We start from the raw sequence: 26,942 nt of genomic DNA, 5'->3' as shown, positions 1-26,942 counted from the left end.
GCACTTGCGTTTTGTGCCGCATGCGTCCCTGCGGCGCCTGCGTCCGGGCGCAGAGGACGCAGCAAGTTGCATTTTTGCTGCGTCCAAAATCAATCAAAAAAAGGACGCATGCGGCGCAAAACGCAGCGTTGTGCATGCGTTTTGCTGCGTTTTTGTTTGCGTTGTGCGTTGTGGCGCCGACGCTGCGGCGCACAACGCAAATGTGAATGTAGCCTTAGTCTGCATAGAGGCTGTATTCACAGGATAGGATTTTTGGTATCAAGACTATTGCTTCATATTTTAATGGAGCAATAAAAGGGATGTAAGGTGCAGATATCTATATTCAGTAATTTTTGTGGTCATATCTTCTCAAAAGTTTTGCAGAATGAATCAAATATCATCATGTGCATTTTAGGCAACCGATATTTAGCTCATGTTCCAAGAAGGCAGTAAAAAGAGAAAATATGTTTCCTTAAAATACATTACAGATTTGATGTCATTTGCTTGAAAAAATATATATATTTTCTATTCCAGTCCATCTAAAATGTACTTGGATATTAAAGGGCAGGAAATGGAACTGCTGATTTCATCTGTTTTTATGATTACACTTATTGTCTATTCTAAAGCAAATAGCTTCTAGTTATGAACTCATATATTATCACCATTTCTTCTATTTAAATTCAAAATGACATGTAGCAAAAAAGAAAAACTGACAGCTCCTTAAGAAATACTGTAAATTAAACCATAAATTATATGGTGTTTGGCCAAGAGAAGATTGTTCATGTTTTTACTGCAAGTGAAATGAGAGAAAAAGGGAAATGAGCTGCTTTTTATACAGTATAAAACATTTTTAATATATGACATTTTGTTTTTATGGACTTCTTACAAGAATATGATTTTACATTACTACAAACTTAAATTATTTTTTGCAAAAAAAAAACTTCTTTATGAATACTACTATTTTGAAAGCACCATACTTATACAATTCTCCTGGTGCTAATGAACTACTATCCAGTTGTCATAAAATATGTATAGAATTCACCATTATCAATGCCTCTGTTCACTACATAGTGCTCATTGAGACAAGAGAAGAAGTGGTAACAAACCACTTCTGTCTTCTTAGAATCCCTACTGTCTCTGACAGCTGTAGACCCTACATGTTCCTACTGGATCGAAAAAGCAGGAATCTTAATGCAGCAACGTCCAAAGATGTCGCTGGAGGGTGGGGACCCACAATGGCCACCTTCAAAAGATATTGGGTGGTTGGGAATGGGTTAAAAACAGCAACGAAAGCTCAGTGGGCTTGAACATAATGGCAAGTAATCAGTTATAGGGAATCTGTCACCACATTTTAGGCTTATCAGCTGAAAATATCATTGGATTGAGTGTCAGGTTTGCATTTTCCAACTACTTTTGAAACCCCCTGGCTCCCCATGTATCACCCAAAAATACCTTTTTATTTCACCAGTGCTGTATTTTAATGAGTTGGGTCCAGTCAGATGGGCGTTGTCTTTGATCCTTCACTCCACCCCTCCTTGGCTGCTGTACGCAATATTTCTTGTAAATTTCATAGTTTGCTGCCATATTTCGCGCATGCGCATTGCAATGATCTGTCGCGCGTGCGTGTATGTATGCTTTGCCACACTGTGGGCAAAGCTGGAAAGAAGTAGTGCGCATACAAGCATACTGCGCACGCGCGAGAGAACATTGTAGTGCGCACGCGAGAAATATGGCCTCGAACTACGAAATTTATGGGGAGATTTCAGAAGATATAAGCTGTATAGATGGAGCATAGACCTCCAGAGAATTTTTATTTTTTGTTAAGTTTGACCACAAATATGTTTTTGCCTTAGACATTAACATCTTGATGTTTTCTTGTTTTCTCAAAGAGTTACAGTGACCCTGTTGATGTTAAGACTCCTCCACCTCCTCAGATGATGAGTTCAAAGCCTCCAGTTTTCCATGGATCTGCACAGCAACACTCCACTTTGTATCTCAACTCCCCATATCACCAACAGTCAACAATGAATCCACATTTATCTGCCATGCATCCCGGTATCAACAGGAACATAGCTCCCAAACCCAACAACCAAATGCCAGTGACTGTATCTCTAGCAAGCATGGCTGTATCTCCTCCTCCATCTCTTCAGATGAGTCCACCTCTCCACCAGCATATGCATATGCAACAACACCAGTCAATGTCCATGCAGCAGTCCATTGGAAACCAGCTACAAATGCAAAGCCAATCAGCTTTGCATTCACCAGCAATGCAGCAGGTAATTTCATTATATGATAAATTAGCTTACATACATCTAAACATCTACAACCAATATTATCAAATTACATTTTAAGTATTAACTGTAAGGCTGCAGTTAGACACAGCCCGAATGCGTCTGTTACTTGGCCGTCATTTAATAGCCTGCTTATAGTAATTATGACGAATTCATTGCACACTCTCATATATGATGCACCGTATCAGTCATTTATTATGTTACACAATTCACAGTGAAGCTAAGAGTTAGCAAGATTTACACTATCAACAACAATAATTTGTTCTTCAGAAGACATTTCTCAGTATTGTCCCCTAAAGGGACCCTATCATTAGATGTAATCTGCTTGAATCATGAGCACCATGAATAAGAACCTGGCTGCGCAGTTGTTGCCAAGTATGTTTTACTATCAAACACTGCAGAGAGAACATAATTTGAAAAGTCAGTCAGGGACCAGAGGAAGAGACCTGATTGCTCTGATGCAGTCCCTGGCCTTCTCCAGGAAATTGGCAGGTGTCTCCTTATGTACAAACAAAAGAATAATGTAAGCACTAAGGTGTATGCAGACAGTGAATGTATGAAATTTGTACTGCATTACTGCTATATAGAATATTTTTATAAAAAAAAAAAATTAAGGTAAGTAGCGCAAAAATTGGCCAATTCATGAGAGCCCATCAGCTGCGACAAGACGACCTTTCTTTGATGGGACACTCACCTAATATTTATCAAACATGGGCAGGTAGCGTCCAACACTAATTGAAATCAGCTGATAGGAGGAGTGCTCATTCTGAAAAGGGGAAGTCAAAACCTTCAATAGTATACAACAAAAACAACACACTGACCAGAATAAAGCGTGTGAAGAGGTTCAATCTCATATTATATAAACACGGGAGAAATCTGTTAATCAACAGGAGTGTGTCAGGTACTTCAGTGGGGCATAAGACCAGTCAGGTCTCTCCCTATAGTCCCTAGCTGGTTTTTCAAACTATGTATTCTCTGAGACGCCACAGAGTTTTAGAATAATAAATACCTTGCCGCAATCACACACCTAGACTCTGATTCATTCTGCCTGTGGTTTGCGCTGCTGAATCTAATGATAGGATCCCTCTAATCAGTCTGGTAGTGGATGGAGATAGTGCTAGCAGCACTAGATCTGAAGTGACGTGATACATTGCATCATATATGAAAGTGTGTAGTGAATTCTTCATAATTACTAGTGACAGAAGCTATATACCTCATTCCACTTGCACATGCGTTTGGACCTCTGAGTGCACATCTATCCACGTTGATAATAGACTGACCGCACTTCCATGCTCACAAAATGACCATTATTCCTATTGTTTTGTATGCATAGAGGATAATTGATTTCAGCAGCACATTTTCTGCCTACACAGGACAATGTGCTGTCGAGAATGATGATTTTTACGCAAGTCAAAAATTAAATTAACCTAACCTGACAAATGATCGTTTTGCTTGATCAGTGGCGGATTGTCAGCCTTTTTATAAAGACCAATAATCGGGAAATGAGCATTCCTAGGAAAATCTCACAGGACCCTGTTCCAGCGGCCAGGTCATTTTTTTTTCGACCTCTGGATGAGAGCCCTAAAACCGACACGGACATCATCTTTTGCTTAAACATCCTGGTGTGACGTCATTGTTGCGGTGTGATGCATACATAACATCGTGTCAGGTCGGCTAATCAAAGAGTATCTGTGGATGCCAGCAGTTAGGAGGCGGTTCACAGGGCCCCTGTCCAGTGGACATAGAATACTCGTCAGGCCGCTGGACCAGAGTTCTTGAGAATTTATTTCCTCATCTATGTAATAACATTTGAAATATTAGACTTAAACTTGGATAATATCCAGGAGGGGTTATGAAGTGAATTTTGCTTTTTTTTTCTTCTCTGGAATTGTATAATATATTCTTTGCTTTCAAGATAATGAACAGTGACAAATGGAAAACATGTAGAGTTCTGGTTCATTAGTAGAAGATGTAGTATTTCGGTTTTGAGATTATATTAAGTAACTGGTTCTAATATTTGAAACATGACAGATATGGTAAAATAAGAGATTTTTTTGTTGTTGGATACAATAAAGGTCTAGAATAAAAGGTGTCTCAAACAAAGCAATGGTATGCTCACAACAGCCAATCAGATTGCAAAGGTCATTTTTTAAGCCAAGTTTTAAAAAAATATTCAAACTTATGAGTGGCAAAATTTATCAAGCACAGGGTTTGTTTTTTTTGCAAAATATGCATAAAGTGTTTGCTTGAATTAGACAATTTTAAACTGTAGCATATTTTTTGGGAAAATCATCACTCAGACAACCCCTTCTCAATCACCAGGTTGCCTCCTTAAAATTTAAGAAATGGTAAAGTTACCAAACTAACAATTAGTTTGCTGTAAGGTAAAATTCTCACCTTTACAAGTTGTGAGTATGCACAACACGTATAATAAGTAGGATGGGAGGGCTGCAGATGGCAGCGGACCCACGAAGGATCTTCAAGAAGTTCTAGATAGGATATTCAAGATGTCGCAGGGATCACATGACATAACAATGTCATGCGAGCCCCGGGAGTGCCAATGCTGACACCATTGGAATGGCTCGGCACCAGAGGTGGGCATAGTGTTGTGAAATCTGCTCTTGGGCTCCCTCCGGTGGTTGCTAATGGTAGTGCAGTGGTCTCTGGATTGTAAGCTAGGCAGGTGTTTCTGCTTATTGCAGTCCTATTAGGTATTTAGGTTTTTTGGATCCTTCAATCCCTGCCAGTTGCCCATTGTATCTTGGAGGGATTGCATCTCTTTCTGGCTCCACTTGCCCTGCTGTCATTTCAGCTAAGATAAGTGTTTGATTTTGTTCTCTGTAGCACGCATGCAGTGTGCTTTTGTGTGCAGTGCAATCTATTGTGTTTTTGTCCAGCTTAGACTTTAGTTTGGATTTTTCTGTCTTGCTGGATTCTTTGGAGATGCAGATATACATCCTATGTCTTTAGTAGGATGTAGTTGATGGTATATTCTGCTGTGGATTTTTCTAGAGTTTTAGTAGTGACCGCTTAGTACTCTGTCCTATCTTTTTTCTATTTTAGCTAGTAGTGCCTCTTTTGCTAAACTCTGTCTTTTCTGCCTGTGTACGTATTTCCTCTTTACTCACAGTCAATATTTGTGGGGGGCTGCCTATCCTTTGGGGCTGTGCTCTGAGGCAAGATAGGATTTCCCATTTCCATCTTTAGGGGTATTTAGTCCTCCGGCTGTGTCGAGGTGTCTAGGCCATGTCAGGTACATCCCTGTCATGAATCCCCAATGGCTAGGGATAGCACAGGATAAGCAAAGTATAATAAATATCGGACGAGCTCTAGGGTGATGGAACCTGGGCTGACCGCTGCCCTACGCCTGACAAACGCAACTAGAGATAGCCAGGGAGCGTGCCTACGTTGGTTCTAGACGCCACGCACCAGCCTAAGAGCTAACTAGTACTGCAGAGAAAACAAAGACCTCACTTGCCTCCAGAGGAATTAACCCCAAAGATATAGTTGCCCCCCACATGTATTGACGGTGAAATGAGAGGAAGGCACATACATAGAGATGATGTATATAGCTTTAGCAAATAGAGGCCCGCTGAAAACTAGAAAGCAGAATGACACAAGGGGACTGAGCGGTCAGCAAAAAACCCTAATCAAAAAAACCATCCTGAGATTACAAGAACCCATGTGCCAACTCATGGCACATGGGGAGAACCTCAGTCCACTAGAGCAACCAGCTAACAAAGAGACATTCTAAGCAAGCTGGACAAAAAAACCAAACAACTGAAAATCAGCACTTAGCTTATCCTGAAAGATCTGGGAGCAGGTAGGCAGGAACCAAACAGAGCACATCTGAACACATTGATAGCCGGCAAGGGAAATGACAGAGAGGCCAGGTAAAATAGGAAACACCCAGCCTCTGATGGACAGATGGAAACCAAAGGCCGCAACCCACCAAAGTCACCCAGTACCAGCAGTAACCACCAGAGGGAGCCCGCAAACAGAATCCACAACACATCCCATGGCTACTTCTAGTTGTGGTGTTAGTATTAGGATTGCGGTCAGTATAGGTACCACTAACTCCAGAGATTGTCATATGCGGCTCCAGGGTCACTGGATCATAACAGTACAACTGGCCAACAATAAGTTAAATGCATCTCAGAAGAAGGGAAGAAAAGTGCTGACTGCTGAGCCATTTTTTTTTCTGTAGTCTGTTTTGTCTTTCCTTCCCTCTTTGCCTCTGGGTGACTGAGGAGCTGTGTGTTGGCATGGATGTTCAGGGATTGGCTTCTCGTGTGGATCAGCTGGCTGCTAGAGTACAGGGTATTTCCGATTATATTGTTTAGACTCCGGTTTTAGAGCCTAGGATTCCTACTCCTGATTTATTTTTTGGGGACAGGTCTAAATTTTTCAGTTTTAAAAATAACTGTAAACTGTTTTTTGCTCTGAAATCTCGTTCTTCTGGTGATCCCATACAGCAGGTAAAAATTGTCATCTCCCTGCTGCGTGGCGATCCTCAGGATTGGGCATTTTCCCTGGAATCTGGGAATCCTGCCTTGCTTAATGTAGAAGCTTTCTTTCAGGCTCTAGGGTTATTGTATGATGAACCAAATTCTGTGGATCATGCTGAGAAGACCTTGTTGGCCCTGTTTCAGGGTCAAGAAGCGGCAGAATCGTATTGTCAGAAGTTTAGAAAATGGTCTGTGCTGACTAAGTGGAATGAGGATGCTTTGGCGGCAATTTTCAGAAAGGGTCTTTCTGAATCTGTTAAAGATGTTATGGTGGGGTTTCCCACGCCTATTGGTCTGAGCGATTCTATATCTCTGGCCATTCAGATTGATTGGCGCCTGCGTGAGCGCAGAGCTGTGCGCGCTGTGGCGTTGTCCTCAGAGCAGACACCTGAGCCTATGCAGTGCGATAGGATTCTGTCTGGAGCGGAACAACGGGGATTCAGACGTCAGAATGGGTTGAGTTTTTACTGCGGTGATGCTTCTCATGTCATTTCGGTCTGCCCTAAGCGTACTAAGAGGATCGCTAGCTCAGTTACCATTGGTACCGTACAACCTAAATTTCTGTTATCTGTGACATTGATCTGCTCATTGTCGTCATTTTCTGTCATGGCGTTTGTAGATTCTGGCGCCGCTTTGAACTTAATGGACTTTGAATTTGCTAGACGTTGTGGTTTTCCCTTGCAGGCTTTGGAGAACCCTATTCCGTTAAGGGGCATTGATGCTACACCTTTGGCTAACAATAAACCCCAGTTTTGGACACAGGTGACCATGTGCATGGCGCCAGCCCATCGGGAGGATTGTCGCTTTTTGGTGTTGCATAATTTGCATGATGCTATTGTGCTGGGTTTTCCATGGTTGCAGGTACATAATCCGGCGTTGGATTGGAAATCAATGTCTGTGACTAGTTGGGGTTGTCAGGGAGTTCGTGGTGACGTTCCTTTGATGTCAATCTCCTCACCCCCCTCTTCTGAAATTCCAGAGTTCTTGTCTGATTTTCAGGATGTGTTCAATGAGCCCAAGTCCAGTTCCCTTCCACCGCATAGGGACTGTGATTGTGCTATTGACTTGATTCCAGGTTGTAAGTTTCCTAAGGGTCGACTTTTCAACCTGTCTGTACCTGAACATACCGCCATGTGGAGTTATATTAAGGAGACTTTGGAGAAAGGCCATATTCGGCCATCTTCTTCACCATTGGGAGCGGGATTTTTTTTTTGTTGCCAAGAAGGATGGCTCCTTGAGACCCTGTATTGATTATCGCCTCTTGAATAAGATTACGGTCAAATTCCAATACCCTTTGCCTTTGCTTTCCGATTTGTTTGCTAGGATTAAGGGGGCTAGTTGGTTTACTAAGATTGACCTTCGAGGGGCATATAATCTTATTCGTATTAAGCCGGGTGACGAATGGAAAACTGCGTTTAATACGCCCGAGGGCCATTTTGAATACCTTGTGATGCCTTTCGGGCTCTCAAATGCTCCATCTGTTTTTCAGTCCTTCATGCATGATATCTTCCGGAATTATCTTGATAAATTCATGATTGTATATTTGGATGATATTTCGATTTTTTCCGATGATTGGGAGTCTCATGTAAAACAGGTCAGGATGGTGTTTCAGATCCTTCGTGATAATGCTTTATTTGTGAAGGGGTCTAAGTGTCTCTTTGGGGTGCAGAAGGTTTCTTTTTTGGGCTTTATTTTTTCTCCCTCATCTATTGAGATGGATCCGGTTAAGGTTCAGGCCATTCATGATTGGATTCAGCCCACGTCCGTGAAGAGTCTTCAGAAATTTTTGGGCTTTGCTAATTTTTATCGCCGTTTCATTAGCTAACTTCTCCAGTGTGGTTAAACCCCTGACCGACTTGACGAAAAAGGGTGCTGATGTTACGAATTGGTCCTCTGCGGCTGTCTCTGCCTTCCAGGAGCTTAAACGCCGATTTACTTTGGCCCCGGTGTTTGCATCAGCCAGATGTTTCTCTTCCATTTCAGGTTGAGGTTGACGCTTCTGAGATTGGGGCAGGAGCCGTTTTGTCTCAGAGGAATTCTGATGGTTCCTTGATGAGGCCGTGTGCCTTCTTTTCCCGAAAATTTTCACCTGCTGAATGTAATTATGATGTCGGCAATCGGGAATTGTTGGCTATGAAGTGGGCGTTTGAGGAGTGGCGACATTGGCTTGAGGGAGCTAAGCACCGTATTATGGTCTTGACCGATCATAAAAATCTGATTTACCTCGAGTCTGCCAAGCGGCTGAATCCTAGGCAGGCTCAATAGTCTTTTTTTTTTCTCTCGTTTTGATTTCGTGGTTTCGTATCTTCTGGGTTCTAAGAATATTAAGGCTGATGCCCTCTCTAGGAGCTTTTTGCCTGATTCTCCGGAGGTCCTTGAACCGGTCGGCATTCTAAAGGAAGGGGTGATCCTTTCTGCCATCTCCCCTGATTTGCGACGGGTTCTTCAGGAATTTCAGGCTGACAAACCTGACCGCTGTCCTGTGGGGAAACTGTTCGTTCCTGATAAATGGACTAATAGAGTGATTTCGGAGGTTCACTGTTCTGTGTTGGCTGGCCATCCTGGTATTTTTGGTACCAGAGATTTGGTTGGTAGGTCTTTTTGGTGGCCTTCTTTGTCGTGGGATGTGCGTTCTTTTGTGCAGTCCTGTGGGACTTGTGCGTGGGCTAAGCCTTGTTGTTCCCGCGCTAGTGGGTTGCTTTTGCCTTTGCCGGTCCCTGAGAGGCCTTGGACGCATATTTCTATGGATTTCATTTCAGACCTTCCGGTTTCCCAGAGGATGTCGGTTATCTGGGTGGTTTGTGACCGGTTTTCTAAGATGGTTCATTTGGTGCCTTTACCTAAGTTGCCTTCCTCTTCTGATTTGGTTCCTTTGTTTTTTCAGCATGTCGTTCGTTTGCATGGTATTCCGGAGAATATTGTGTCCGACAGAGGTTCCCAGTTTGTCTGTAGGTTTTGGCGTGCCTTTTTTACTAAGCTGGGCATTGATTTGTCTTTTTCTTCCGCATTTCATCCTCAGACAAATGGCCAAACCGAGCGAACTAATCAGACTTTGGAAACCTATTTGAGATGCTTCGTGTCTGCTGATCAGGACGATTGGGTGGCTTTCTTGCCATTGGCCGAGTTTGCCCTTAATAATCGGGCTAGTTCGGCTACTTTGGTTTCGCCTTTTTTTTGTAATTTTGGTTTTCATCCTCGTTTTTCTTCAGGGCAGGTTGAGCCTTCTGATTGTCCTGGTGTGGATTCTGTGGTTGACAGGTTGCAGCAAATTTGGGCTCATGTGGTGGACAATTTGGTGTTGTCTCAGGAGGAGGCACAACGTTTTGCTAATCGTCGTAGGCATGTTGGTTCCCGGCTTCGGGTTGGGGACTTGGTTTGGTTGTCTTCCCGTCATGTTCCTATGAAGGTTTCTTCCCCTAAGTTTAAGCCTCGGTTTATTGGTCCTTATAGGATTTCTGAGATTATCAATCCGGTCTCTTTTCGTTTGGCCCTTCCAGCATCTTTTGCCATCCATAATGTTTTCCATAGATCCTTATTGCGAAAATATGTGACGCCCGTTCTTCCCTCTGTTGATCCTCCGGCCCCTGTGTTGGTTGATGGGGAGTTGGAGTATGTGGTCGAGAAGATTTTGGATTCTCGTTTTTCGAGACGGAAACTTCAGTATCTAGTCAAATGGAAGGGTTACGGCGAGGAGGATAATTCTTGGGTTTTTGCCTCGGATGTCCATGCTACTGATTTGGTTCGGCCCTTTCATCTGGCTCGTCCTCATCGGCCTGGGGGCTCTGGTGAGGGTTCGGTGACCACTCTTCAAGGGGGGGTACTGTTGTGAATTCTGCTCTTGGCCTCCCTCCGGTGGTTGCTAGTGGTAGTGCAGTGGTCTCTGGTTTGTAAGCTAGGCAGGTGTTTCTGCTTATTGCAGTCCTATTAGGTATTTAGGTTTTTTGGATCCTTCAATCCCTGCCAGTTGCCCATTGTATCTTGGAGGGATTGCATCTCTTTCTGGCTCCACTTGCCCTGCTGTCATTTCGGCTAAGATAAGTGTTTGATTTTGTTCTCTGTAGCACGCATGCAGTGTGCTTTTGTGTGCAGTGCAATCTATTGTGTTTTTGTCCAGCTTAGACTTTAGTTTGGATTTTTCTGTCTTGCTGGATTCTTTGGAGATGCAGATATACATCCTATGTCTTTAGCATCAAAATTTCCAGATTCATCTTTAGTGACTACCATCAGTCACAAGCAGTACTATACACTCCCATATACTACTAATGTAAAAATCAGGAGACCAATTGGAAGTTTTATGTAGAAAATTTGCAAATAAGCTTTATTGACAACAGTGACATGTTAAAACCACAGGCAGCCGTCACATGATGACAGTGCCATGAACATACAAAAATGCAAAAAGACACCAGACACAAAAGTCTACCAAACAGGAGGTAATATCTAGTGAAAGAAAAAACACTCAATGCATAATACAGGTACAAGTGACACATATATCTATGTTCAAGCGATATGCCCTAATAGCATAAGTCCCATGAGAGGGAACCCATGTATATAAGGTGCTGGTAATCCATACATATGTGTTCCGGTATTATACCTAAGTCACACTTAATCATCATATAAAGGATCATCCATGGGTATGAAATCTCTCTGGGCAGGAGACTAAGTACATGTCAAGTACTCCATATGAAATGCCTGGGCTATCAAAAGTAAAGTAAGGTAAACTAAAGCATACTTCACCAGAGTGTCGGTAGACCAATTGCACATGCCCCGACGCGCGTTTCGCCACTGTTCGCCTTGCTTTATCAAGGGGAGTGTAGTTTTTATCGCCTATAGAGCCTTTTAAATACTAAAATCCAGTCATCTAGCCGGTCACATGGCACCAGCAGCTGTAAATGAGTGGCGCGCGCACCTATGTCTTTAGTAGGATGTAGTTGATGGTATATTCTGCTGTGGATTTTTCTAGAGTTTTAATAGTGACCGCTTAGTACTCTGTCCTATCTTTTTTCTATTTTAGCTAGTAGTGCCTCTTTTGCTAAACTCTGTCTTTTCTGCCTGTGTACGTATTTCCTCTTTACTCACAGTCAATATTTGTGGGGGGCTGCCTATCCTTTGGGGCTGTGCTCTGAGGCAAGATAGGATTTCCCATTTCCATCTTTAGGAGTATTTAGTCCTCCGGCTGTGTCGAGGTGTCTAGGCCATGTCAGGTACATCCCACGGCTACTTCTAGTTGCGGTGTTAGTATTAGGATTGCGGTCAGTATAGGTACCACTAACTCCAGAGATTGTCATATGCGGCTCCAGGGTCACCGGATCATAACAGCATAGGTGTTAATATTTTAAGGAGTTCTAGATAGGATATTCAAGATGCTGACAATTTTGCGCTCTTCCTAAATCAGGCAAGGGAACCACAGAGTTCAGAAGAGTTGCATGCTTTAGTCAGGGCTATAAAGTTACGCATTTCGTGGATGTCCTGTCCACTTCCTCAGGTACATAGCCAATCTCCTCTGGTTATCAGTCACATCCGAATAAGGGGAAAGTGAAGTGGCTGCTAATTGGCCACAGGGATTTTGTAATATAGCCATTGTAACTTAGGCCCAATTCATCATTTATTTGTCTTGCGGTATTCGTTGTTGTTTTTTGTGCCAAATTCTTTAAAATGGCATACGTAGACTATAAATTTGGTACATAGTCAAAAATGGTCTATTTTTCTGTCTTGTACTGTTTTGTGACCTTTTAGCACAAAGTTTTGCAACAACTTGCAAAAATTGCACCAAAATACTGGTGTACTCAAAAATACATATGGGAAGTTGCACCAAATTTTCCAACTTTGTTGCAATTGAATCAGCAAAAATACCTACAATTGCTAAATTCCAGGAGAGTAAATAAAATAGACTTCAAAAAAGGCACAAGTAGAATAATGTAATTGGGGGCAAATGAAAGGGCACAAAACTAGACAAAAAGGGGAGCAAAGGCAATGATGAATTAGGGCCATTGTGTATAGTGTTGCCTATCATCTGTGGGAGCATGGCAGGTATTGATCTCTACTTTCCTGCACTAAAGACAGAGATAGAAGACACCTTTTAACCCCTAAGATATCTCAAACAGTATATATCTTAAATAATTTATGTCATCCATCACCTATATGATCCCATTATGATAAAGCTAAAGGACAGGGACAAAAAATCTAAAAATGTAAAACGTAAATTTCTGAAAATGTGACCTCCTTGGTTAAACTTTTTTTTACTTTCTGTAATGTGATCTTTAATTTATATCCCACGTTATGTTTTTTCCTTCCTTCCTTATTGGCATCGTTGCAAATTTATGCTACATTGTTTCTTTATTCTTATGTTTTATAGTTTATGTCATTTGTTTAGTGTTTCCTTTCCTCTCTCGTTTGGTTTCGTGCACTGCAAAATATTCAAATTCATTAAAGAGATCTTAGTACATAAAAAACCATAAAGAAATGTAATAAACATATTTATACTTTATCCAGCGTTGAGCATGAACCTTTCAAAAAGTTGCAGTGACACAGATTCCAACCCATTTTTCACATCAAATACAAACATTAAGTAGATTTCAGACAAATCAGTATTATAGCTAAATTATACAGTGCCAGAAAATTGCATAGATTATTGTATTCACATATTCTGTTCTTTTGATGTCTTCAAGAGCACAGAACATTTAATAAATCTGCCGGAAATTTGCATATGTGTCCAAATAGATTGAAACAGCATAATTTTACATCTATGTAGTGTTTGCTGGTATTCAAAGTAGTTTTTTGTTAATATAAGCAAAATCTGAAAAATACTGTATGGTAAGCACATTTCAAATGAATATTATTAGATATTTACTCGTCAAGACAATATTTTTCACCCCGCTGTTTCTGCATATTGGTTTGGTTTTCATATTGTTATCCTTGAGGTTTTTTCTGTATCTTTGCGCAGAAAAAAAAAAAGATATCTCCATTGCAGAGGCGACCTTATGGAAGCAAAATGTTAAAATTGGCATTGGGTAACATCTTATCATTATAACAGAGGTCAATTGTTGGCAAATCTGTTTACACATTACTTTATTTTTGTATTATATACCCAAGTAACGCATGTTGTTTCGAGAAAGGAGCACAATCAATGCCATATTGTTAATTTCTCCAGCTATTTTCAACCTTTGTATCTTCTCAGCAATGTAGATTGGAGTCATTTATTTCTCCTCAGGCTACAAAATGGAATCAAACCTCTGCCAGATATTTTTTTTCTACCCTGACCTTGACAAACCAATCTCCCTGTATGAGAAAGACACTTGCTCTAAATTTGCCTTATTATTTGACCTGAGGGTGTCATGCCTTCTTGAACAGATTCCTAACATGTTAACATTAACATTTCTGGAAGTAAGACTATATGCATAATTGCTTTATAAAAACCATGCTTACAGGATCATATAAAGCAATAGATCTGGATTTAAATGTAAAAGTACCAGGTTAGAATCTAAAAATATCCAAATGTATGTGCATAGATAATAGATTGGTAATGTTGTCCATGTATTATCATATATAAATAATCTCAGTGGAATTGTGCTGATGAAATCCTTATTTATTGCTAAGGAGAGAAACCCAGTGTAGGGTTAGATAGGAAACCTCTGATCTGATAACTAACGATTTTACAGAATTACAGACACCAATAGATAAAGCAAAAATCCACCACAAAAGATTTGCAGAGAATTTCACGTACGTAGATAAAAACCTCGGCTGATTTTGTTGCAGAAATGTAAGAACATTTCTGCACATTTCAGGTGAAATCCGCAGTGATTACCCGCCATAGCATAAATTGACATGTTGTGCGTTTCAGATCTGCAGCTTCGGTCAGTTTATAAATTTTACTGTAGCTCGTGGATGAGATTTCAGAAAATTTCATCCACTGTTCTGCTACCGTAATATACAGCTGATTTTCCTCACACAATTCTACTGCAAAAGAAAAAATACAGCATGTCGTAATATACGCTTAAAGAAGCACTCCCATGACAACATTTTTCATTAAATGTGTGCATAGAACAGGTAAAATAAGTATAAAACATGTCAACAATTTTCAAAGTTAATATATTTCTAAAGGTGCTATTGACTTGAAATTCTCACCAAATGTTGGTAACAACCCATCCGATCCACACAGGCAAAGAAATCAAACCATACATGTCCATAAATTAAGTTATGTCTGATAATGAGAAATGACACAGGGAAAAAGTATTGAATACATGAGGAAAGAGAGGTGCAAAAAGTCATGGAAAGTCATGACACCAGCTGAAATCTATCAGTAATTATAAAGCAATACTGCCATTTAGTGAACAACTAATGGCATATAAAAATGTGTCTCATTACCAAGGTGCCACATAAGAAATATCCCATGATGGGTAAACCAAGTGAGCTGTCTCAAGACCTTTGCAACCTTGTTTTTGGAAAATATAATGATGGCATTGGTTACAGAAGAGTTTCTAAACTACTGAAGGTTGCAGTGAACACTGTTGGGGCCATAATCCAGAAGTGGAAAGAACATAATTTCACCATAAACAGTCCATGACAAGGTGCTCCCGGCCAGATCACAGAGGAGTGAAAAGAAATATCAGGAGAGTACTTCAATAGCCAAGGACATCCTATGGAGAGCTACAGAAAGACCTGGAATCAGCAGGTACAATTGTTTCAAAGAAAACAATAAGTAATGCACTCAACCTCCATGGCTTCTGGAGAGAGCTTTGTCGACTACTCAGTATCGCGTTGAATCTCTCTTCTGCATATCATCCTGAGACAAATGGGTTGGTAGAGAGGGCCAACCAGACCTTGGTCACATATCTGCAACATTTTGTTTCTGCCAGGCAGGATGACTGGACATCCTTGCTACCGTGGGCAGAGTTTGCGCTAAACAATGCCATAGCCGACTCCACTAGCCAGACCCCATTTCTCCTTAATTACGGTCAACATCTGCGGGTTCCTGTGCCCATGCCCGTGTCTTCCGCTGACTCCAGGGTGGAAGACTGGGATGTGGACATTTGGGACCATACTCAGGATGCCATCTGGGCTTCCAAGGAGAGAATAAGGTCCTCCGCCGATGCACACCGACACCCCGCTCCGACCTTTGCTCCTGGCGATTTAGTGTGGCTCTCTGCCCATAACATCAGGCTGCGTGTTGAGTCCACTAAGTTTGCACCTCGCTACTTGGGTCCCTTCAAGGTCCTCGAACAGGTTAACCCTGTAGTCTACCGTCTGGCCCTTCCTCCATGCCTAGGTATCACCGACACCTTCCATGTGTCCCTTTTAAAGCCCGTACACATGTCCCGGTTTTCTGAGTCATCTGCTGGGACATGGGGTTCGTCTACGGACGATTACGAGGTGAACGCTATTTTGGGGTGCAAGGTGGTACGCGGCAAAATATTTTATTTGGTGGACTGGAAGGGTTATGGCCCAGAGGACAGGTCCTGGGAGCCTGCGGAGCACATTTGAGCTCCACTGCTCATTGCTGCCTTCGAGTGTAGCTAGGTTCAAGGAGGTGGAGGCCCTAGGAGGGGGGGTAATGTTAGATGTCGAGTTCCAGCTGCTGCACAGGGGGAATCTCGAACCATGTCTGCTGCGGTCTACCATTCTCCTCCAGCCGCAGTGGACCCTGCTCAGCAGAGACATCGGTCCCAGCATCTGGCTCAGGCTGATAGAGGACGACTGGTTACTACTGCCCTTCTACCTCTGTAGCCAGCAATGTTCAGCAGCAAGCAGGTCTTTCTGGGACTAAGTCCTGCTTTTCCCGTACTGAGCATGCCCACGGGACGACCTCCCATTGGAGGTCGGGGGTCACATGCTTAGGTCCTGTTGCAGTTCCTATTGGACCACTAGGAAGGTCCTTGTCTGCTGCAGCTATAAAAGGTTCGCATGGCTGCACGGCCATGCGCTAGTATCAACCTTTGTTATGAACTTTGCTGCTTCAGTGGTCATGTCTGCATGAGGTCAGGGTTGGCTGAAATAAGCCCCCAGAATACCGGCACCTCCGGTGAGGAGTTTTGTGTGTTTGGATTCAGGGCTTGGCTGAAATAAGCCCCTAGAATACCAGCTCCTCCGGTGAGGAGTTTTGTGTGCTTTGCTGACTGCGTGACCACTGGTTGCTCTCTGCTCAGTTAGGTAGCTGTGATCCTCTGTGAGGTTAACAGGGCACAGCGTTCCCCTATTTATGCGATTCTGTGAAGTAACAGAGTTCGCTTATAGCGCCATATAGTGCCGCCAATTCTAGCAGCAGGTTACTCTCCTGCACGGTATATATATATATACATATATACTCAGTGCATTCCGCCAACCCTACCAGTGTGTTCAAGTACTTTTTCCCTGTGTAATTTCTCATTATCACACATAACTTGATTTATGGACATCTATTTCTTTGCCTGTGTGGATTGGATGAGTTGCTATGGACATCTGGTTACAATTTAATGTCAACAGCACCTTTAGAAATATATTTACTTGAAAATTGGTGACATGTTCAATAGGTATTTCACCTGCTGTCTGTGAATGGTGTGTAAAGTGAGTGTATTAATATACTCACCTACCATTGCTTTCTCCAGGATCCAGGGCCGTCCTGATTCTCTTCTTAGTGCCGTCACCATCCTGCTTCTCATCTTAGTGACGTGCCTATATAGACGACTTAGGAGGGCTGATCCTAAAGAAAGATTCCCTTTAAGTCTAAATGGCATATACACAGTAAAAGTAACACATAATTGTGATGTTCTATTAGTTTCAGGGCAAACAAGCATCAGACACATGTAGTCAGGTAACAATGAATAAAATAGTCATTGCATTATGGGTAAGGTGAGTTGCCCCACAAGCGCTGAATGTTAAGCTGACAGGCAGTGCTAAACGACCACCAATTGGTAAATATTATGGAACTGCTGTCGTTGAAATGCGTGTTTACACTGGAAGACTGAGCTAAATGATGCACACTGAACAATCAGTAATAGACCACTCAATATGTATACGCCACCATTGTTTTCAGTAGAACGAGTCCTGTTTACACAGAGCAATGTTCTGCCGCAAAAGATGATTTTTTAGGCTGCTTAAAAGTCATTTTACCTCATGAACAAGCATGTTACTCGTTCACCGGGTGATGATCTGCCTGTTTACACTGACAGATTATCATGAATAAGCATTGTAGAGAATACTTGTTCACGATAATCTATCGGTGTAAATGCTCCTTAAAATTGGAATATAAAGCTGATGTTCAGGCATATTATAGAGAAAATGATAATCAGCCATTTGCATTTTTAGATTGACAAACTTTGTTTGTCCTTGACTCACTCTTCAGTCACCAATGTCCTGAGTCAATGATAAATTACCAAACCTCACTGTAACTGAAATACCTAACCTTTCTTCCACAAAATTCTTGCCCAGTTTTGGAATCTTGGTAAGAAGAGTATTTAGAAAGTGACTATAGGAAAACACTAATGAGGTGGGTCAAGGATAGGAAGGCGTCAGGTATGAGTGCTGAGCATACCCTGCACAAGATGCCAGCTGAGCATGGCTCACTGTTCCTACATTGTAGCCATCTGAAGTACACATTTATTGGAATATTGTGATGGCAGCATTGGAGATGTTGGCCACTGTTTGAAAGTGTGTAGAAGATAACCTCTGAGGCTTAAGGTACCGTCACATTAAGCGACGCTGCAGCGATAGCGACAACGATGCTGATCGCTGCAGCGTCGCTGTTTGATCGCTGGAGAGCTGTCATACAGACCGCTCTCCAGCGATCAACGATGCCGAGGTCCCCGGGTAACCAGGGTAAACATCGGGTTGCTAAGCGCAGGGCCGCGCTTAGTAACCTGATGTTTACCCTGGTTACCAGCGTAAAAGTAAAAAAAACAAACAGTACATACTCACCCAGCGTCCCCCAGCGTCTGCTTCCTGACACTGACTGAGCTCCGGCCCTAACAGCACAGCGGCTTTCACTTTCACTTTAGGGCCGGCGCTCAGTCAGTGTCAGGAAGCAGACGCTGGGGGAGGTATGACGCTGGGTGAGTATGTACTGTTTGTTTTTTTTTACTTTTACGCTGGTAACCAGGGTAAACATCGGGTTACTAAGCGCGGCCCTGCGCTTGGTAACCCGATGTTTACCCTGGTTACCAGTGTAAAACATCGCTGGTATCATTGCTTTTGGTGTCAAACACAACGATACACGGCGATCGGACGACCAAATAAAGTTCTGGACTTTATTCAGCGACCAGCGACATCACAGCAGGATCCTGATCGCTGCTGCGTGTCAAACTAAACGATATCGCTAGCGAGGACGCTGCAACGTCACGGATCGCTAGCGATATCGTTTAGTGTGACGGTACCTTTAGTGACATTTAGTTACTTACAGACTCCTTTTTTTTGGTCTGCTTACGTGACCTTATACTCATGTGCTATGAGATGGGAAGAGTAGGTTAAAAGATACACGAAGAGATAAAAAAAATGATTACCGGTAAATGATCATTATTAAATTTGTGGCTCATAATTCATGTCTAATACATGAAATATTATTTCTGTATTGTACTTTGACAAAAAAAGTTTTCAGATTTGTAACGAATATGTGAATCTATAAACTATCCATTCTCAATTCAATAATAATCCATAGTTCATAGATCACGAATGAATGTATGGGCAGATGTATGGAGCTGTGCCTAAATGGAGGCATGCATCTTCCAAAGCTTTCAATATATAGGCATTTATTTTTTGTTTAGAGATAAATACAAAATTTGATTTAATTGGACTTTTTTATACAGGAAAGCTGCATTAATTACACTGCAAAATAATAGTAAACAAGTGTTGATATTATCACTTGTTTGCACAATTAACTTCCTGTGTAAACAGGCCACTGAACACATGATGAACAAGCAAATCGCTCATTCAATAGATGAAATGATCTTTTGCTCAGTACAAAAAAACCATTGCTCTCAGCGGTGTATAATCTTGTGGACTCATTCTACTAAAGAACCATGGCAGCCTATGAGCACTGAGTGATCTAGTACATTGTTTACTTTGGTCTGTCTGTGTAAACAGGCTGTTACATGACCGCCAATCAATGAAGGTTTATCGGCAGTCGTATCGTCCCGTCTGTCAGTCCATGTAAACTAGTGTTTCCCAAATCTAGTCCTCATGGACCCCAACACATGTTTTCAGGCTTGCCTTAGTATTGCACAGGAGAGAGAACCTGCGGCCAGTTCTGATGCCTTGATAATAATTTCAACAACTGTGCGATACTAAGGAAATCCTGAAAACATGACGTGTTGGGGGCCAGGAAGACTGGATTTGGGAAACATTGACGTAAATGGGCCCTTAAGGATTTAGCATTCCAATATTTCTTAGCCAAACATTCCATCTTTTAGAAATTCATTTGTCTTTTAAAGTTGATATCTGTCAGGAAATTTGCTTTGGGTACACACAATTAGTGGTGTGATTGGATGAATAGATATTAAATAGACTTTTCAGGAATATCAATTCTATTGCAATATGTGCATTTTTCCTAGTAAAACTTCCTCCTGAAATACACATTTTAGCCCACCGCTCGCTGTTCTAATTTAATTTAAGTAACTAATTTTGACCATAAATACTGATGTGAAATGAATTTTGATTCTGAGCCCATGCGAGCTATTTCTTTTTTTTTTTCCCTACCTCGGTGCGGAGTTTGATTATTATTTGTTACTCGTTAATTTCAATCGCTAGTATCGTGCTTTGCTTTTTCTTTTTTTTTTTGTTAGTTGAAAAAGAAGTGTAAGTATAAAGGAAGCAGATGGTCCCTTTGTGATTGAATGAAGAAAAAGGGGTTGGAGAACAATGCATGAATAGGTGTAGTCTAATAAAACACTCAGCCACCTGCTGCCAATGTCTTTCAAAAAGATTCTGTTGCATATTTTGAAAATTAACAAGCAATGTATCCTTGAGTTTAATGAAGAAGGAAAGAAAATGCAGATTCGGGGAATATATCTATATTTGTTGTGCTATTGTTTCCTCTTTGTCCGTAATACCTTTTGTTTTGCTTCTAGACTAACCAGTATATAAATTTATGTGACCTTTTCTTCCATTATAGAGAGATATAATCATGTGCGTTTTGCTTTTAATACCAATATATTGATTATTCGCACGCTTTAGTTTTATTCCATGTCTTGCTGCCTTCCTGAATATTGTGTCGCCTGCTGTGTTTTTATTGTTTACTGTGTATATCACACTGTGCAAGTAATACGGTTTATTTCTTTTCCTAGGGATTTACTCTTCAGGCAGAATATCAGAATCTTATCAGCCCAACATCTACAGCAGCCCAGGTTGTTACTCAAGCGATGGAGTATGTCCGTTCAGGTTGTAGGAATCCTCCCGGACAGGCCATCGAATGGAACAATGACTACTGCAGTAATGGGTGAGCAGGCGATCAGCACACTCTAGTGTTCCACTGCTGATATTAAATGTGTCACACGGCATCGCAGGAACAAGATTTGGTTTGCATTTGTGTATAGAATTATTGGCAATGCGTCAGAAGCAGATACTGACGAATAGTTTTCATTTTGGTTTTTGTAATATGCATTATTGCTTTAGATTTAACTATTTACATGTGGAAATGATGTGAAACATATTAATGTGAAAGCAATGTAACATTGATCATTATATTAATATATATATCTCATACAGTGCAAAGGAAGACTTTATATGAGCATGGTGGTTAGGCCTCGTGCCCTGAAACATGGGGCACATTCTCTATTGGGCTTTTATGTTCTCCCTGTGTTTGAATAGGTTTCATCCAGGTACCTGGAAACATGGGGGCCGTAGTTACAAATCTGACCAGTAACACCTATATGAATTTTATTGAGCAGATGTACTAATCCTGTTGTATATTTAACAGTACACATCTAAGGTGCTCATATACCGTAGATAATTGTTGGTTGCTTAGTTACGGTATCTCTCACAACTTCTCCAGCGCTCATGTGTTCCCTATGTATAGAACAGATTAAATGCCCCCATGCACACATTAGACCCGCCAATATTGGTAGGTTCATCCAACAGTCTAATGTGTACGGTGGCCCCAGACAGGTATCAGGGGAGATAAGAATCCGCCATGTCCAATTTCGGAATGTCGATCCTTTTGTTCTCTGCGAGCTTCCGTCAGAGGAGTCTGGCCATGGCTCTCTCATCAGAGTGAGTGCTCCTATGTATGTAAGAGACGGGAAAGATATCAACTGGCCAAGTGATTGGCTAAAACTTCATTGTCCAACAGCTATCTATTGTGTATATTCATCGGGCCCCCTAAGCTGAATATGGCAGTAAATGATCTGCCTGCAGAACAAAAGGATCATTATCTCTGTCAGGAAGCCACCATACACATGTAGTGATTTTGTTATGTAATTTTACATGCCTCGCACCCTTAGTCATGATCAATGGTGTGATGCACCTGAAACGTGTAGATGCACCTGTGATTGGCAATTTCCTGTGTACACTATACATTGTCAGCAAGCAGAAAATCAGTGGTGGGGGCGGGGTTACACACATTAGGTGGACTGGCTTGCACATGAGACCTAGTCCAGCAGTGAAAATCTCCAGCTGATAAAATACTGATTGTTTTGAGACTACAGCACGCTGCCTAATAAGTGACACATCCCTAGAATTGGACTCTCCTAGCTTATGCTGCTCTCAGATTAAATAGCAAAACCCTGCTGACAGATTCCTTTTAATCTAAAGCTACAAAAAACACATGTACATTAGAGTAAGTGAACTGGTATTAAAAGTAGTGAACAACCCTTATTATATTTTTATAGTAATATTATCAGTAAGTTCTATCGAGGTACGTAACTTTCACCATAAGTTAATTTAGTAACATTTTGTATTGATTATTTTCCTTTTAGGAACATGCAGAGGGACAAAGCACTGTACCTAACCTGAAAGTATGAACCACGCCGAAACAAATATCTTTCAGAAGAGGAATGCAGGGACGACCCTTGTCGAGGATCGCATTTGGCGACCATGGCAATTCTGCAATTCATTATAAAATACAAGTTGCTAAGCACTTAGGACATTTACATTTGTGGACTATCCACTCTGGGAAAATAGTCTTGCTTCTTCTTTTCAAACTCCTTTAAGTAACATGTTTCCCCCTTCCTTTCCGAGAGAAGATTACTAAAGAAAATTGGACCATTCATATTTTCTATTGGGTTTGCTGTGAAGTGCTGCACTAGTAAAGCTGCCTTAGCAACTGTAGTCATCTCAGATTAAAGCGTCCTGGAGTTTCCATTGGTTTTCATAAAGGTTGTTTATATAAATCTACTAAAGACTTTCCAAATGGCTTGATGTAGCACTCATAGCAAGGGTGTAAATAGCATGAGTGTCCATTCTCCTAGAGTATAAAATGTGGATGTTGTGTAGCTAAATTACAATTGAAATCTGGTACATTCCAGGTGGTACACTTTGGAAAATGATTATGATTGGCAAACATTCATATTTTTGCTTATTTTTTAATGCCTAATATGTCTATATTTTCAAAAATATTTCGGGAGAAAAATCCTCCACTGAGAAATTGGCTAATTGTGCTCTGGGCTATACAGAAATCAAACATGTTTATTTTGTACCGCATTAAAATGGCTTTTTGTATCACTTCTTGTGTAACTGTTAGTAAATGTCATTATGTCCCTCTATGTATAAAACCTGCCAAATGCTTATATGTTATTTTACTAGATGCAGAAACAGATTGGAAACAGCTAAATTGTAACCTTGATAACCTGGCTATGTGTTATATTGTTTCTCCATACTGTGTCTGTATTGAATCTTTTTATTTTTTATTTTTTTCTATTATTTTATTTTATTTTTTATTATTAAATGGAGCCTGTTGCGCCTATTTATGAAATAATGAATCTATGTGTTTGTAAGTAATTTTCTTAGCTTTTTAAATATGTTTCTTTGATGTTTTCACATTTTTGCTGGAAAAAATATATTGTTTCACAATTCATGTGAATTCATTTCCTTTCTACTGTGACATTCAATAAAACCAAACTTGCGTTTTTAAATGATAAAAAATAAAAGTGATCGAAAAACTTTCCTGTTTTATTCATATTTTCTTGCTCAGAAAGTCAGACAAGACAAGTAAAATATATAACCGATACCGTAACTGGCAACAATGTAGCATCAGTTTATATTTATATGGTGTAGTAAAATGATATAACCCCCAAGAGTAAACAACAGTGAAAAGATGTGATTCTGCCTTTTAGTTTTCAATCAGGTTTTGGCTATGGAACTTGGCAAGAGGTAGTGATAAATTGTTCTTATAAGCTTCTATGATCACACGTCAAATCTAGTGAAAGAACTGTGAAGCATGGAAAAATGCCCTACTTGTGCTGTGTTTAACATGAATATGAAAGGTCTTTTGACAAATGGGAGAATTCCCCTAGGCCACATATCAGTCAGAATGTCTTTCTAAGTGAAAGGCAAATGGAGGAAATGGCAAAACCACATCTTCTAAGATAGATCTGATTCCATTGAAAGACTTTTAGATACTTATATCACCAATGGCATAAAAGTGGTTTCACTTAAAATTAAATACTTTCCATAAACTTCATACTTTAGAACTTTAACTATTGATATTGTTAGTAATGATGAACACCACTATATGTCATGTTGAGACCTTAAATCCATTGTTTAATCTGATGTAAGGGAGTAGATGGACAGTATCAGCAGATGATAGCTTAAAGCACCACTCCAGCGATTATTTTTTTATTTTAGTACTGGAGTGGTGCCACTAATCCAAGTTGAAAGCACAAAGAGAAAACCAGCTCACCCAGGCTTTAGGCGGTTGGAAGCACAGCTTACACAAGACCAGATGGAAATTTACTGAAGAGGAAAGAAAAAATTAGCAAATTTCCCAGAAGCTGGATCAATTTTTTCTTTCCTCTTCAATAATCTAAGTTCCCTGCCCCTAGTCTTATACTTAGCAGCCATCGTCTTCAGCTCTTCTCAGCACCACGCCACCATCTTAGGACCGCAACTTCTGACTGACCGGAAGTCAGTGGTAACAGTCACACTCAGTATAAATTTATGAGATCTTTGGTCTGGCCTCGTTGTAGCATTTTTTCTTTTATCTCAGGTCATCTCCGCTGCGGTCTCCCATTCTTCTCCTGCCGCAGTGGAGGCTGGTCAGCAGAGACGTCGGTCTCAGCGTCTCGCTCAATCTGACTGTGAAGAGGATCACTGCTGCTTTTCCAGCTTCTGCCATTGATGTCAGTGCTGGGCAGCGGCGAGCAGACGCTTTTGGGACTAAGTCCTGCTTTTCTCCTTCTGAGCATGCCCAGAGTAAGATCTCTCAGTGGAGATCGAGGGTCACATGCTTGGATACTGCAGCAAAGCCCATTTGTCCTCCAGGAAGGTCCTGAAGGTGCTCAGGCTTTGTGGCAGCTTCTCATTGGTCCTTCTAGGAAGGTCTTGTTCTGGCAGCTATAAAAGGCTCGCATGGCCGCACGGCCATGCGCTAGTATCTTCCTAAGTTATGTGCTTTGCGCCAGTGTGGTCATGTAAGATTGTGTTCAGGGACCCGGCTGAAATAAGCCCCTAGAATGCTGGCACCTCCGGCAAGGAGTTTGTGTGTTTGTGTGTATTCAGGGACCAGGCTGAAATAAGCCCCTAGAATGCTGGCACCTCCGGTGAGGAGTTTTGTGTGCATGCATGACCACTGACTGCTCTCTGATGGGCAGTTAGCGTGTGCTCCTGTGAAGTCTAACAGGGCGCAGTGCTTTGCTTTCACGGCTGTTCTGTGAGTTAACAGAGCTAGCCAATACCGCCATATAGTGCTGCCATTTGCTAGCAGCAGGTTTTCCTGCACGGTGGACCCCGGGCTGTGAACGCATCAATAACAATAAAAAACTATATTTTCTCGGTGCGTTCCGGTAGCCCTAACACAGGGTTATTCCAGGAAGACACTGTAGAATACATCATAAATGTAAATGTGCGATTGGTTGGGGGCCAATTGTGGCCCTTAATTGAATGACCCCAACCTGCATTACTAAGTGGGCAATTCATGTTGCTGTTCATCTACTTACTGATGATATATCGATGGCAAATGAGGAGATGCCAACAATTATTTATATTGGAAAATCCCTTATTTTGTACTAATTTAAAAAGAAAAAGTTGTAACCAAGCATAAAAATATACAGCAATCCAAGAAGATGACTTCTGCTTTGTCTATTACATTTTCAGTAGGTGTTATCAATAAAGAAGAATAAAGGTGAATTACAGAAAATCTTCATTTGAGCCAATGTGGATTTTTGTGAAATTCAAGGAGCATTTACTTACACTCAAATATATTTGTTCATCTCTACTCAAAAATAAAAGAATGAGATCAAAGTCATATTAACCCTTGGTCAGGTACATCTGATCTGACAGGCACAGCTCAATTACTGTAGTTTTGTTTTTCTCTTATCTTCAAACTATCAGAAAATCTCCCCCTCCCAGTTATTTCCGGTCTTTACATGCTCTTTGAACCCTGATCTCATTGTGTTACAGCAGACGTTCTGGAGAGCAGATCCAGACCTTTGCAGTTTCTCAGGCTCACTGTGCCTGAACCTGTCTCTCATTTGAAGGTTAGTATTTTCTCTTTTTATTCAGCACAATTGTTTATTTAGCTTATTTTATGAATGAATGATGCAAAGTTTGAGGAAATAAGTATGGATTTCTTAGAAAGGCACATTGTGCCCTAATATGTACTCTCTATCTCACTTCAGATTCTCTGCTGTAATGGCCAGTAAAATGTATGATTTATCTAACCCCCTTCATTTTAAAGAAATTAAGAATCTGCTGATAAATGACGATGAAGGAGACCCCACACTGAGTGAAGATTTAGGGGAAGAAAGTGACATTTCATCCTAAGTTGAGGTGGAAGAATGTAAAAGTGATTCAGGAACAGAGTAGGATGATGAGGAGAATGAAACAGATGAACAAGATACAGATAACACCTATTATTTGGGCAAAGATAAAAAGACCAAGTGAAGCAAGAAGCCACTTAGAGCGTTAGCCAAATCACCAAGCGCTGGCCAACGGTCATCGTCGCAATGTTAAATGTGGGCGATATCAATTCACAAGTGATTTACCTCAGCAATCAACTGGAACCCCTAAGTAGATGAATTTACCTGAAAACATTGGCTAATAAATGGGT

At 41.1% G+C, this 26,942-nt stretch overlaps 1 protein-coding gene across 2 annotated transcripts in view; it reads left to right on the top strand.

The window, feature by feature from the left end:
* Positions 1-23,830, top strand: part of TOX (thymocyte selection associated high mobility group box) — a 382,119-nt gene extending 358,289 nt beyond the window's left edge. For both annotated transcript variants that reach the window (XM_077270538.1, XM_077270537.1), the window contains 3 exons: positions 1,869-2,255; positions 21,025-21,176; positions 22,654-23,830. In XM_077270538.1, the coding sequence (XP_077126653.1) occupies positions 1,869-2,255; positions 21,025-21,176; positions 22,654-22,690 (576 nt within the window). In that variant the 3' untranslated portion in view covers positions 22,691-23,830. The remainder of the gene's footprint in view (positions 1-1,868; positions 2,256-21,024; positions 21,177-22,653) is intronic.
* Positions 23,831-26,942: the final 3,112 nt, after the last annotated feature.

Source organism: Ranitomeya variabilis, chromosome 6 (genome assembly GCF_051348905.1).
Source record: "Ranitomeya variabilis isolate aRanVar5 chromosome 6, aRanVar5.hap1, whole genome shotgun sequence".
NCBI lineage: Eukaryota > Metazoa > Chordata > Amphibia > Anura > Dendrobatidae > Ranitomeya > Ranitomeya variabilis.
This window is presented reverse-complemented; position numbering and strand designations above follow the sequence as displayed.